At 33.7% G+C, this 14861-nt stretch overlaps 2 protein-coding genes across 2 annotated transcripts; one reads left to right on the top strand and one right to left on the bottom strand.

The window, feature by feature from the left end:
* The first annotated feature begins 456 nt into the window (after positions 1 to 456).
* On the top strand, positions 457 to 11066 carry LOC111399390 (signal peptidase complex catalytic subunit SEC11A-like). Its single transcript, XM_023026669.1, has 8 exons — positions 457 to 707; positions 1743 to 1855; positions 2444 to 2515; positions 5290 to 5325; positions 8177 to 8222; positions 8414 to 8501; positions 10249 to 10306; positions 10715 to 11066. The coding sequence occupies exons 1-8, from the start codon at positions 629 to 631 to the stop codon at positions 10763 to 10765; spliced, it is 543 nt and encodes a 180-aa protein (XP_022882437.1). The 5' UTR covers positions 457 to 628; the 3' UTR covers positions 10766 to 11066.
* A 2607-nt stretch (positions 11067 to 13673) lies between these two features.
* On the bottom strand, positions 13674 to 14374 carry LOC111400114. Its single transcript, XM_023027561.1, has 2 exons — positions 13850 to 14374; positions 13674 to 13793 (listed from the first exon to the last, which is right to left on the bottom strand). The coding sequence occupies exons 1-2, from the start codon at positions 14372 to 14374 to the stop codon at positions 13674 to 13676; spliced, it is 645 nt and encodes a 214-aa protein (XP_022883329.1).
* Positions 14375 to 14861: the final 487 nt, after the last annotated feature.

The following is a 14861-nucleotide window of genomic DNA, read 5'->3' as shown; positions in this document are numbered from 1 at the left end:
TAATTAAATCCAAAATTATTGTGAGGAATAGAAGACGTTTTTCAAAGTTTAGTGATCAAAATTCTACCATCTCAAAGTTTAATAAGCAATAAAAGACCTTTTTCAATGTTTAGTTGGCAAATTAAAGACATTTTTCAAACTTTAGTGACCAAAATTCGACCATCTCAAAATTTAACGGTTACATGTGTATTCCGTCAATCACATCATCAATTCTGTTAGAGGTTTTAAACAAATGTTATATCAATGACTAACGTCCAACGTTTTTCAAAATTTAGTAGCCAAAATTCGATGTCTTGAACTTAGGTGAGCAATTGAGTACATAAATATAACTTCGGTGACCATTTGTACAATTAACTCATCGAATTGAATTGTAAACACCTCGATCCAACTATTCGATTTGGGCTATGCTGGAGGGACATGGAGCCTACTTGGCGCCCCTACTATATATTTTTTCCATCCGGTCTACTATGATGCTAATGGTGTCCCAATAAAATTTTGACATCTCACCAATTTGATGTGTCAAAATTTAAGAAAAATCATTTCCACGTCAACCTGCTGTTCTAACTGGGTTTTGTACTTTTCGCTTGAAAACTGCCCACACAGTGAGTGAGAGATAGGAGCGAGAAAAATGGGTTGGATCGGAGAGCAGATCGATTCAATCAAATCTCTACAGTTCAGACAAGTCCTCACGCAAGCGATTAGCCTCGGTTAGTTACTTAATCCTTTCCATCAATATGTATCTATGCTTGTGATGTGGATGCAGGCGTACTGCAATTTTTGTTCTGCGTATATTTTCGTGAAATTTGTTTATATCTATAAGATTTCAGATTAAATTCGATTTATTTTTCACGTTTAATTATTAGTTGTTCAAGTTTGGATTTTGACATTTTTCCATGGAGTTTAGATTCTGGAAATAGAAACCCCTAGGCATTTTCGGATTCGATAAATTTGTGATGAGTTTCTATGGTGTTATGGGATTTTGGATAAATTAGAATTTATACAATTAGAAGTGTTAATGAAAGTGGAGCTCTTCTAGTTCTCATGTGAAATATTATTTTGCATAATTACTGAAGTCATACATTGAATGATTCATATTGCCAAATCTTGTGTACCAAACTGCATTGAACTAAGAATGGCAACATCAATTTGAAAATCTCTTGGAGTTGCTTCCCTTTTTTTCTGTTTGAAGATTAAAAAAAAAAAAAAAAAAAAAAAAAAAAAAAAAGAGAGAGAGAGAGAGAGAGAAAAAAAACTAATTACCTGGATCTTATATACAGAACATATAGTTTTTGTATTGCATTCCTGTTTCCTGACCTTTACGGCTTTACAGTTGGTTGTTTGTGAATTGACTTACAATGATTTTGGTGTTTCAGAATGTTGATTATGTTCAGTTCTGCTATAAAATATATAATCTTTCCTTTTCATGCCATGAATTTTATGTGGTATAAAATTTCATCTTTCCAGATGGGCCTTTTATATGCTTCACTGAAACACACGTTCAATGCTTTAATTTCCCTTATCATAAAGCTATATTTTATGATGCCAAATGTAATCTCTAAACGGTAAATTATATTACTAGTGCAGACAATGTGATCCATTCATCTTTAATGTGTATAACAACACATGAGTTCTTCTTTTCTTTTCCTATTATTTCAATTCATCTTTTCTCTGAAGTGTCAAAATTATATTTTTTAGTTTCATGCTGTCTCTGCTCTTGATAATCTGTTTACATTTCCTTTCAGGCATGATTGTAACATCAGCACTTATTATATGGAAAGGATTAATGTGCGTCACTGGAAGTGAATCACCTGTTGTTGTTGTGCTCTCCGGAAGCATGGAACCTGGCTTTAAAAGGGTGAGCTGTCAACAGCTTATATCACTTCTTCCTGCTCAATGTGATGTTAACTACTTAAATGAATCTGTCAACTTTCAGCATCTCACTCCCAAAGGGATTCATGTCCACCCAAGTTATATATGTTAGCTAACTGGTTGTGTGTAATGTGTGTATTAATAATCGATTTTTATCCACTGTGTAGTTGAGAGATTACTTTCGCTGCTAAACTTCCCTCTGTTCACTGCCCTCTTTCTTGGGGCTGTTTAGGTCAAGAGTATTCATTGTGTAAATCGACTTGTACTCCATGCCATATTGGAGTTACACTTTTTATGACTTCACTATTTAGATAAATGCCAATTCTTTTTAGCTTCTTCTTTCATAGATTTAGTAGTTGTTATTAAACAATCAAGAGGATCTTACCTTGTGCCATTTTTAATTGACAAACAGCTATTATGTTGTGTTTTGTTCGTCGATTATGAGTACAGCTCTACATATACTTCCTTGCATATGTGTATTGCTAGTTTCATATGCTTAGATTTCTTATTTCCTGCTCTCTAAGTCACTTAGTCCTTCAATTGCTTTCGATATTAATAATTTACTTTTGTGCAGGGTGACATCTTGTTCTTACATATGAGTAAGGACCCTATTCGGGCAGGGGAAATTGTGGTGTTTAATACTGATGTACGTAGTTCGTTATTTTATCTTGTTTGAGTATATTTTTTTCATATACTCAACTATTCTTTATAAAATTTTCTTAGTTAACACATGGCCTGTATTATTTGTTAGTTCTTGGTGCAATTTTGCCATATCGTACAATAAGTCAAATATACTTGGCAAAAATGGATAACCCTTTTTTTTTTTTTTGTGTAAATAATTAGAAGCAGAATAGAGTTCATTTAGTAGCAGTAGAGCAAGTAACTTGAAGTATGAGATATTGTATCCATTATTTTCTTAATCACTAGCAACCGTTCCCACTTAGTGTGTGCTCAACCCCCTAATAGGTACAAGTAAAAATAAATTTATTTCTATGTGTGAGTGTTTTCTAATTTTCTTTTTCGAGTTTCTTTAAATATATGAAAAGAAAAGTTATGATACCATATTATTTGAAGGATTTTGGGGGTGGCGGAGTACATCTTGTGCGAGGACTTCTCTGTGACATGGTTGTTGATACTTGTCAAGCCACACTAAACATGTGTGAGGGAAACTGGGAAATAGAGACAGTTTTTCCTAAGCTGCTGGTTCTTTCTGTAAAGAGTGTATTTCAGTGCCAGTGTAATTAGCGGGACAGTGTTGAATGTTTGGAAGGAAATGTATGTTGAGTAGCTAGAAATCTACACAATGTAGATGCTTATGGTTGAAAATGATGATGAGGGAAATAAACTACAACCTCCTCTTTAACAGTAAATAGATAGTTATTATATCATGAGAAATTGGAAATATATTGATTGTGGAGAGTATTTTATGGATATTCAACTTTTGACTCACATTGACAAATGACTTCTTTGCAACTATTGTAATGGAAAACAATAATGCTACTTGCACTTCTCCTCCAGCCAGTATCTTATTGTATTACAGTGCGAGAGAAGGATTATATTTAAAGTTGATAAGGAAATTTTATTGAGGCGTCAGCATAAGACTGCCATCTGTTCAACTGCTAGTGCGGCTACTACTCTTCAACTACATACTAACATTTCTAGGTGTTCCTGTTCCAATTCCTGTTCATGATCCATTGCTTTCTAGATCGTCTCAGACCTTAAGATTGGTATTTATCTCCAAAAAATTTGGAAGTTTGGAGAACTCAATGAGGACTCATTAATTTAATTATAACTCAAAAGTTGATGTGCCGATTACTGATCTTTGGCAGACATAGTAAATAAAAATATTCCAAAATTAGAAATGGGCCAATGAATGGATTAGCTGAAGCAGATGAATTGAGAAGATATTGTTCATGGAAGGTTGTATCCAGTGCAAGGGGTTCTAGCCACAGCATTGTCCACAAAGGGCTATATTCACTTAACCTTACCCAGAGGTGGATCCAGCACCTAGCGAGCAGGCATGGCCGCCCGTGCTGGATCCGTCGAGAAAAAGGGTCAATGAAATTTACAATTAAACATTTATATATATATATATATATATACATGATTGCACAAACTTTGAACGAAATAGTATTCAGGTCATATGGATGGGCATTCACTTTTCCATGCAATGATACACAGGTTCGATTCCTTCTACAACACTCCTCCTTTAAATATTTAAACACAGTAAATAATAACTAAATATAAACTAATAATTGTCCTGACCTTCAACATGAGGGAATGTAGCTCATATGGCGGAAGGGTTAGTGTGAGAGGTATGGGGTTCAATTTCATGCACTCCCACTTTTTTGTTTAAACTTTTAATACAATAAATAATGACTAAACAATTATATATTATTAGTTTTTATTTTCGAAATAATTTCTTTAAAAAATTTATCGGCTCAAATTATTACTTCATAATATATATACTTTTATTGTTAGATTTTATCAATTTATTGTATAAAATTCAAATTTGGACAATCTAAGTGTTGCTTTTTATTATATTAAGAATTCGAAAAATTCTAAAAATCAATATTTTCAAAATTTTGCATAACTTTCACCTAAGCTCAGAGCTTATCTTTATTGTTTAATCATACTTTACATATAAACTTCATCTTATTTCACCTAATTTTGTAAAAAAAATTGAAATTTGATTGGAAAATATTTTTTTTTTCTCTTTTGTTTTGGGTTGTATTGGATTATATTTTAAATGTATATGACTTTTATGTTCTAGTATATTTATACATTGATTGAAATTTTTTTAATATAATTTAATTAAATTTTAATAAATAATGTTACTATTGTGGCCGTCAAGAGTCAATGGCCGCCTTAGCTTACTCAATATCCTGGATCCACCACTACCCTTACCTCTGCATGTTGCTACGATATGGATGGAAAATTGATTGTCAATGGTAAAAAGATCGAAGAACGTTAGAAGTACTTGGGAATTTAAGTGAAATGATTGACATTTGATGGTTTTAGCGGATATAAACGCTGACATTTGAAGGAGCTGCATTTCATCTATCTGAATGAAGAAGCTAGTTTAAACTAATTGCCTCAGAGTAGTAGAAATATTCCTTAACTAAAACAATTGCATTGAATGTTAGGTGTTTCATGATTCAGTCTTATATTGCTTGATCATGGATAATTTTTTGTTTTGTTAATGATTTGGAACATAGCAGTGGACTCTTCTACTTTTGAAAGCACTTGCTCTGAATTCAAAGCATCTACTCTGAATACGAGCTCCAAGAATTTAACTTAATTTGAAGGCATTTTCCAATTGCCTTCATCAGTTAGGTATAATGTTAGGCATTTGTTTTGATAGTGTTGATCAAACTCCTTGCTAACAAGTATATTTTCCTTCTTTTTGTTTTGTGACAGGGGCGTGAAATTCCTATCGTTCACCGAGTCATTAAGGTAAGCATATTGGTGAATATTTTCCCATTCATTATTTCCACCTAACATTTTTATTTTTTTCTTGGGACTTCTAGTGCTGGATATTTGTTAATAAAAGAACTAAGAAGGATTTTTGTTGTAATGGGTAAGTGGGAATCAATATTAAGTTCTTGTATAAGATAAGTGGGAGAATGATAACGTAACTGCTAGTTAAGGTTGAGAAAGAGAGAAGGTAAATGATAATCTTACTACCTTACAATTATGTTACCTCTAAACAATGTGGAAAATAAAAAAGACATAGGGAACATTAGGTGTAAACGCAGAAAATGTCTGTTTTTTATCCCTCAAGGTTACAGAAATATTGTACAGAGACCTTATATTGTTTCTTCTTGTTATGTATTCCATTCATTTACTTCACGTAAAGTTTTGCTATTTTTTACATACTGGAAAGTCTGAAGATGCGAAGCTGGTCCACTCCCTACTTAGCTTCACAAACAATAAGATTGAATTTGCTTTATGCTGCAACTCAAAACTGGGATTAATTAATTGTTTTACTATTTATTTTTATTATTTTGTTGTTACTCTTTAATTAATATTTATAGTTGGGGATAGTTAAGGCTTTTTTTTGTGTAGCTTTGGTTGTCCTTAGTTGTTTCTATTTAAACTCTTGCAAACAGTTGTTCTAGGTTGTTTTTGATAAACTAACACAAAATATTGGATTTCTCCAATATGCGATATCTTTCCGATAGTCTATTGAATCAACGGATTTCGATTAAGGTGTTATTCTCCATTCTTGATGCTTGTGCTGCATCAGTTGGTATAAGAGTCAATGTCACGCTACTAGCGATGCTCCAATACCATGATTGAGTTCTTTTGGAACTCTTGTGGAAGAGATTAAGTGAAGGGAAAATATGACACAATTGTGACAGTTGATGGACTTGTTGGCACAACTAATCACCATTATGATGTCCCAACAAGATTTCATGTTGGTCACGTCGGGTGGCTGGACATGCAACCCCTGCCTGTCCAGTTAAAGGGTTCCGGGCAGTACAGAAACCCTCCAAGGGGTGCGGTGGTAGAAGTTAGTATGGGAGACGATTTTGGATCTTGGTGTTGAGATGGAATTCGACACAGATATTTTCACTTCCTTCCATCCCAAATTGTGGGATATTGATTTAGACGAGAAATATGATGGCCCACCCATTTGACAAAAAAGATGGCTATGCAGGAGCAGAGGAAAGTACTCAAAATTCAGCAGAATTTTTTACTGGAGCTGACAGATTTAATTGTATTCTAGATGATATGTTTGCTAGAATTATGGAGCCTGTTATGCAAGGTTGGAGGAGGGAAATAATTGAGGTGAGTTGGTGTATCAACAACTGTAAGTTGGCTTAAGTGGTGAGCAGATAGCGTCGTGCAGAGGTCCTCATTTATTTGTGCAAAGAGATAAAATAGGCAGCTTAATTATATTGCCGAGTTATTTGCGGTTGGGTGCGGTAGTGATGTGCCCAACAATTGCAAGAGATTCTTTTGGACTTGTTGAAGACGTTATTTTATTGGACCAGATTGTTGAGACGAGGAAGAGAGTTGGGAAGTCATTGCAATTAAGGGCAGCCAATTGAAATAGCCTTGCACGCTAACTGCTTGTGTAATGACAGTAATGTTGATGCACTTCATGAATGAAAGGAAGTAAAAGAGCAACCCAATGTCGGGACGAATAGGGAAATTATTGTTGACTCTATGGTTGACAATATTTGTTCTAACTTTGTTTGTGGTCAAGTTGATGATGTGGGAAATATTCAAGTTAGAAAGGGTGTTATAGATGTCATGACATCAACCAGACTTGGAGCACAAGGTGATTTTGACGAGTCTAAGATTTGAGGATGAATCTTCTCCAACCTGGGGAGAATGACGCAACTTGAAGGGTTATAAATATATTGTTTTACTCGCTGGATCCGACTCCATGGATCCCAAAAGTAGACGTTAAAAATTGCCAAGCCATATTTTACTATTTTTTTGTTACTCTTTAATTAATATTTAGTTGGAGATAGTTAAGTCTTTTTGTTTAGTTTAGGGTTTTTCACAACCTGTTTCTATTTAAATGCTTGCAAGATAATATCCATTCTTGGTTGTTTTAGACAAACTAATACAAAAAATTGGATTTTTATGCAATCTCTATCCTGTATTCAATTGAATAAATGGATTTAGATTAAGGTGTTATTCTCCGTTCCTGACGCTTGCGCTACATGACTTTGCATTGTTTTTACCAGTTCTACTCACAATTTTGTCAGTGTAAATTTTTGGTAAACTAGTTTGACATAGAAGACTCAGAGTACTAAAAATTCCAATATGGTTTCCGTTGTTAAATTGAAATATGTTGACTTCACGTCCATTTGCTCATGTTGGCTAGTTAATATAACCAAAGTCTACATCTTGCTCTGTCGGGAGAGCTAGAATGAAGGCAGATGAAATCCCAGCATGGTGTAGGTTATTTTTCTTTCCGACAAAATTAGTTGAACTCAAGAGGGAAGACAATATGAGGATGTAAAAACTAAATCAGAAAAGGAACCAAAGTCTGATCTAGTCTTTAAATGAGAGAACAATTTTTTGCTGAAACTATAGTTATATTTGAATACCCTCCTTTTAAACTCTCTCCTAAACTTTTGTTCCAATTCAAATGGGAGTCACTTCCCAGAGGGGTCATGACGTATGTCATCTTGCACGATACCCAAACTGGCTGTGGTGGTTAAAAGTTAGTCCACTTACACATTTTACTTGCTATTCTTTAGTTATAAGAGAAGTAATTTCATATTCCCGTCATCTAATTTCCGTGTTCTTTTTAAATTGAAGGCTGTGTTGTTCTTTTCTTTAGGTTCATGAGCGCCAAGACACAGGAGAAGTTGATATCCTGACAAAAGGTACCATATATTTGAATTTTTAAATTTATATAGTGATATCATTGCCTTTTTAATTTATATTTGAATCAATTTCAAGTTTAATATATTTTAATTGTTATCGATTCACTTTGAAAGAGCAATTGATTTTCTCCTATACAATCTTCAGACAGTGAGAACTAGTTATTTATGTGATTCTTTGTTTGATTTCGCAGGAGATAATAATCTTGGAGATGACAGACTTCTGTATGCTCAAGGTCAGCTCTGGCTGCAACGGCATCATATCATGGGGAGAGCTGTTGGGTGAGTTGACAGTTGGAAATGTCCTTGGACATTAATATATTCAACGGGCAGCTTTTTTTCTATATTATAATCTGCTTAGAAGTTAGAAGGATATTTATTTTTTCATTATAGTTCACTAACATTTTATGTGGTTCATGATGAATAACAAAATTTTAAGTCTCCTGACAGTCTGGAAAAACTCACATCCAGATGAACTTGGTCTATTTGGTAGACCTTCTCTATAGTACACATGTATTTGTTATGCATGACCCAGCTAAGTACATCCTCCACCACTAGTTCTTAATACTGACACCATAAATAATGCCCATGGGGATGGTAGGGAAACCACTGTTCCACAAGGAAACTGTTGATGAACTTGCTTTAGAAGATTCTAGCTATGTGCTCGAACTAAATTGACCAAGTAATGTTAATAGTAGATCTTTTCAAGAACTTACCATACTTTCTATGTAAAATTCCCAAAATATTAATACTTCAAAAAGAATGATTGATGGTATGACAAAAGGTTTCCTCGAGACCGCAAATAAAACCCATCTAGTTCACTAGAAAGCAATTTGAGCACAATTTACCTGTTACTCCATGCTTCTGACGCATAACATAAAAATTTGGGAAAATAGACTTGTGCCTTCTCTACTCTAGTAACTGATCAGAGTTGCTAATTTACTCGAGCCACTGAAACTGGGAAGGATATTAGGCTTGTGAATGACTTGAAAGGAAACGGAGAAAGCACCTGGAGTTGAGATACTGCCTTCATGAAAATACACCAGGACTCTCCAGCAGCTAGGTTCTCCAAACTGGGGAAGAAGAAAATAGAAGGGCAGTAACAGAGTTCTATCAAAATGTGCAAGATCATTTACATGTCTGGAATATCAAAGTTCCAACAAGTAAAAGCCCAGTCTCAAATTACCGATTGAACTGTGCCATCATTAGATAATAAAGAACGTGAAGCCCATATTTAAACCAAATGGTAGTCAAGTGGAGTAAGGATGCATTTTCTTCTAACTAAATTCATTCCTAGGTGCTTTCTGCTTCCTTGTCAGTTGTTTGTGTCGGCCATGAGCCTAATAATGCTGGCTGGCACAGCAACGTGCCAGTTCATCGCACACTGAAATTGGGCTACATCTGTTTGGAAAGGGTGTCGGCTCTGGTTGGCCTTTAGTTCAGTTTACACCTGTAAATAGGTGTGATGTTGTGCAACTGTGATGTGCTGCTCAAGCTGTGGAGTAGGTCATTAAAGTTCAGAAATTAAAAATTAGCCTAAATATATGAACTTACCCATTTATTTTAGGAACTGAGCTTGAATGAGCTTTACTTGAGAGATATATGAGGTGGTTGAGAAGCATGATTTATTCTAATGCTTATAGATTCCGTGAGCAAATTGGAGTTGAGTTCTAATAGGTTATTAGCATCCAAATGTATTTAGATCTTGGATTATTGTGATTCCTTGTACAATTTAAATTAGTTTTGGACTGAGATCCTCGAACTCAGATAGAAGGATAGTTATCAGATGTGGATCTAGTTTTCAAACCTATGAATCATCCAAGTGAGTTGTACATCTAGACTCCGTGAGTATTGATTTTCTCTATTTGTATTTTTGCCAAAGGTTATCTATTTTTGAAAGATTTCCTGATTCTTATAATTTTGGTCAATTTATATGCAAGCACATTGTTGATGGATTTGATTCTAATTTTTTTCTTCTCATTATTCTGAATTTTGATGCACCACCGGCTCTCATGTTTCTATCTTGCAGATTTTTGCCGTATGTAGGTTGGGTGACTATTATAATGACGGAAAAGCCTATCATAAAGGTTTGTCGTTGATAGCAAAATATGGAATCCATACTTTTTTGAGTATATAGTTGTTTGCATGAAATGTTGATTACTTCCCACCCCGGCTCCCAGTCCTGTTCTGTGATTTCATGGTTAGCGGAGGAGGGTACAGGAATTTCATGTTTTGCCCCTGTTTGACAACCATTAAAAAAAGTTTTTTGAGGAAAATGAGACTTGGAATAGTGGTTTTTGGAGAACGTGTAGTTAGAAAGTAGGAAAAAGTTTCAAGTTTACGTGCAAATTATTTTATTGTATGAACGTGAGGTTGAAAACAAATTTGAGAAAAAAAAGAGTTTTATTTTAATGGTTGTCAAACATGGGCTTTTTAAATCATCAAAAAAAAGCAACAGCAGTTTTAGTGTTTGACTTGGTTTGTATCTGTTGCAGTATATTCTCATAGGAGCTTTGGGGTTGCTAGTGATTACTTCGAAAGAATGAGGATTGTGAGATTTGTACGCACGCAGACTTCAAAAACTTGGTAGATCTGTCTCTGTCATTTTGTAGACTGAAGAAACTCAAAGGGAACAGAAAACATTTTCTTAAATTGGAATGTAATATTTCTCTCTGTTTTCTTATTCTTTCCTTTTATTCTGAGTATCTTTGTCTTTGTGGAATGTTGAGTTGGAATGAAAAACATGCACGAGTCAAATTGGCTTCCCGTGAAAAAAGAGTGGATGATCGTGATATCCTAAAACAAACTTTGGAATTTAAAACTCAAATGAAGTGAGTTTTTGCTTAATTATTTTGGAGGTGGGTGGTCAAATATTTGTTTGCAAACGATGCCTTTTACTGGGTAGGCTTTACAGTGTTTGGATGTGTAAAGAGGGGAGAGAACTCGACAGTTGTACATCTTTGTCCATGTTAGACATGGTCATGGTCGTGTAATTGAACAAAAAAAAAAAAAAAAAAAAAAAAAAAAAAAGAAAGCTTTAAGGTTTTATAATTTGCAATGCATTTGGAGTATCAAGTATCTCAATGCTACTATGTAACAAGAGTAAAGCTGTCAACCTGTTAGGGGTGGAGCTAGGAGATTCGTCAAGTGTGGGAACATTTTTATTGACGTCGAATGTTTGCTAAGAATGTGCAAACTGCAAGTGCACAGTTCGTGTTTAAGTAATAAAGTAAACTTTTTGAGTCTGGATTGTCGATTCCTCGAAAAATGTTTACTTTATATTACACGACTTTAATTAATTTAATTCTAACAATAAAAAGAAGCAAACACACAATAAAGATTTAATTTTGAAAATAAGAAAAATTAACTAAAAAGATACAAAATAAGAGAATATAAATACTTGGGAATTTTGGTGGAAAATCGTGGTTGGGATTTATGATTTTGCTTAACCGTCATCTAATTAATTTCACTAAAAGTCAATTAATAAATTATTCGTTTACGACGTTAGACCCGATTTTTCAATTTTGGTTAATTACCTCTCTCGAACGAAATTAATCTTAATTGATTGGTTTAATATACTATATCTCTATGTTCTTCGCAGGACCACTGAGGTGAGTACCCGACTGTAAACTTCAGGGCCCTGTAAGATTAGTCGAGGTGCGGGTAAGTTGGTCCGAACACCCATGGTTATACAAAAAATATAAAATGTACAAACCTAAGGTTTCTACTATTTGGTTTAAAATGCACAATCTTCTCTCGAATGATGTACAAATTACTAACATAAGCATTCACTTGTCACATAAACAATAATAAAAACACGTGAAAATAAGTAACTTAACATTAAAGGACAAATATTAAAATTAATTAAAGTTAAGATTAACTAATACCATAAATCCCAACAAAAATACTTAGTATATATTATATAAATGATAAAGAGGAGAATATTTATAATAATGCATTACAAATATGGCAAAATAATTGAGAATATACAAAGTTATTGATAAAACCCCTTTTTGAAGCTTGGCTATGACTTTCCCAAATATTTATCCAAATTCTTAGATGTATTTTTCTTGTGCTCTTGATTGTATCCCCAAAAATACTAAGGAAAATGAAAGAGAAAAACAAAGAAGAAAGAAACGAAAAAATGAAGAGGAAGAAGAATGGTAGAAAATGGTGTTTAAAAAGTGTAAAAACCGTCATAGCCAAGTTGCAAAAAGAAGCTTCGAAGAAATAAAAATATACGCACAGGTCCTTCTTTTCATACTAAGGCGCACCTAGTAGAAAATCAGGCACATGTCTTAGCCCTTTAGTTGCCTTTTGTTACCCAAAATTGGGTTAAAGCATGCACATTAGTTGCAGATTTAGGCACGCACCTTAGTCTTCTTTTTCCCTTTCTTTAGTTTGTCCCAAAGAATTACACGTATAGTCTTCTAACTTTGATTGCATCTAATTTGATCATTAAATTTTGAATTCCTTTTCAATCAAGTCATTTATGATTCCTTTGGTCCCCAATTCCCAATTTTGCACAATATTGATCATTTTCTCCTCCTTTTTACCTTGTTCTATTTCCTTGGTGATTTTTGCCTACAAAAGTAATAATTACATAATTGTAAGTAGAAATTCGCTCATTTAATCAATATTTAAGCTTATTTAGATATTAAATAAGTATGTAAAAACACTTATCATCGAACGTCAAGTTTTTTGTCATGAATTTAATGATAATAAAAATATAAAACAATATTAAGACAATTCTAAAAATGATATAGTTTATATATTACATTTTTTCCTTGCAAATTTTTGTACTTTGATATCGTTGTATAATAGCTTCATTATTCGGCTTCAAAAATATATCTTTCTTTATATAAACAATTGTGCTATCATTCATCCATTGATCACTCATCTGATTACACTGTCTATCCTTTACAATGCTCATTGCATAAATGATTCTCTCAACTGTAGTGGTAGCAACCGGTAAGAGCAATGCTAAAGTCAAAACTTTGTAAACCAACGGATATACCTTATTTTTCTTTGTCAAACTAACTTTTTTGCAAGATCACAAAGGTCATTCAACCCTTCAAAGTCTTTGTTAAAGTGCATGTCAAAAATATAAGTCTCAAGTTAATCATTAAGTACAATGAGATCTACTATAGAGAAATCTAATGGAGCAAGTCGAATCAAACTTTTCTTGTCAAAAGAAAATGAAACTTGTAAACATAAACAAGTTATACAAAGGAGTAACTCTGTATTTTCTCCGAGGAACGATCATTCAATTAGTTGAAGTTGTAAATCGATGACAGAGTTAAACAAATTTACCCAGTAACGATGTAAATTTGTAATTTCTGGAGGATTACGCTATAGACGACCATGAAGTGCACGGCGTACAAACATATCATACATGTCGGGTACATCAATATAATACTGACATACTTCTTCCAAAAGTAGTCCCATCTTTCGTCAATCATTATCTGGAGTTGTCGTTTGCACAATTTTACTAATTGCATTCACAATATCTTGATCTTTCATTTGCAATGCCTTTGACAGTTCATTTGACATCCCCAAGACACTTCCCATCAGCTGTAAATTAAATGCAAACTCAAATGTTTATATTAACTCCAATAAATTTGTTGCACTAGATATTTGATCATAAGAACAAGATTCATCTTAATAATCATTGCAAGTGCATCATTAACAGAAGAGAACATGGCAAGTAAGCTGACCAAAGAATTATAATGCGAACCCCATCGTGTATCACCTAAACATTGAAAGGTTGTTTCTTGATTAAGTTCCCGTCCACTTAAAATCTCATCTTTTTCTAATGCCCTAACAATAAAGTCTGATTGTTTTTCTTGAAGATGATCACAACGTTTAGAAGATGCTCCAACAATATTTACCACATCACCAAGCACACAAAAGAATTTAGTATTAGTAATAGGAATGTTCTTCTTTGCCATAACTACAAAAGCTAGTTGGAGTTCATGAGCAAAACAGTGAATGTAAAAGGCAAATGAATTCTCCTTTAAAATGAGTGCGTTGAGACCATTAAACCTACCTTGCATATTAATTGTCCCATTATAATATTGTCCTCTCGATCTAGACATGCTCAAGTTATATCTAGAAAAGACCTTATCAATTACAATCTTAAGTGATGGAGCCATGGTACTTGTAACAATTTAATCCATATGAAGCGTTCATTTACATGTCCACTATTATCTAAATAACGTAATACAATTGACATTTGATCCCTCGTTGATACATCACAAAATTCATCAACTAGAATAGAAAATAGTGAATCGCCAACATCCTTCATAATAACATTGATCGTCTCAACGGTACAAGCACTTATTATATCCTTTTGAACATTGGGTGATGACAATTTGCAGTTTTAAGTAGCATTTCCCGATGTGAAGGCATTAATATCTTCATTATGAACAACAAAAAATTCCAATTGGAGTAAGAAATCACCTGGATTGAGAGAATCTTAGATTCATCATTATCCCCAAATGAGTGCCCTTGTCACAATAGAATTCGAACATGATCAATAGATGCATTAAGATGAATAACATATGCACTTCTTAGTTGTTCTGACTACTTGTAGAGAGCTAATTGAATTTGCTGCTCTTGATTCATCAAAACCTCACACTT

The sequence above is a fragment of the Olea europaea genome, chromosome 9, assembly GCF_002742605.1.
Source record: "Olea europaea var. sylvestris chromosome 9, O_europaea_v1, whole genome shotgun sequence".
Taxonomy (NCBI): Eukaryota; Viridiplantae; Streptophyta; class Magnoliopsida; order Lamiales; family Oleaceae; genus Olea; species Olea europaea.
Note: the sequence above shows the minus strand (reverse complement) of the source record. Positions and strands in the feature narration are given on the sequence as shown.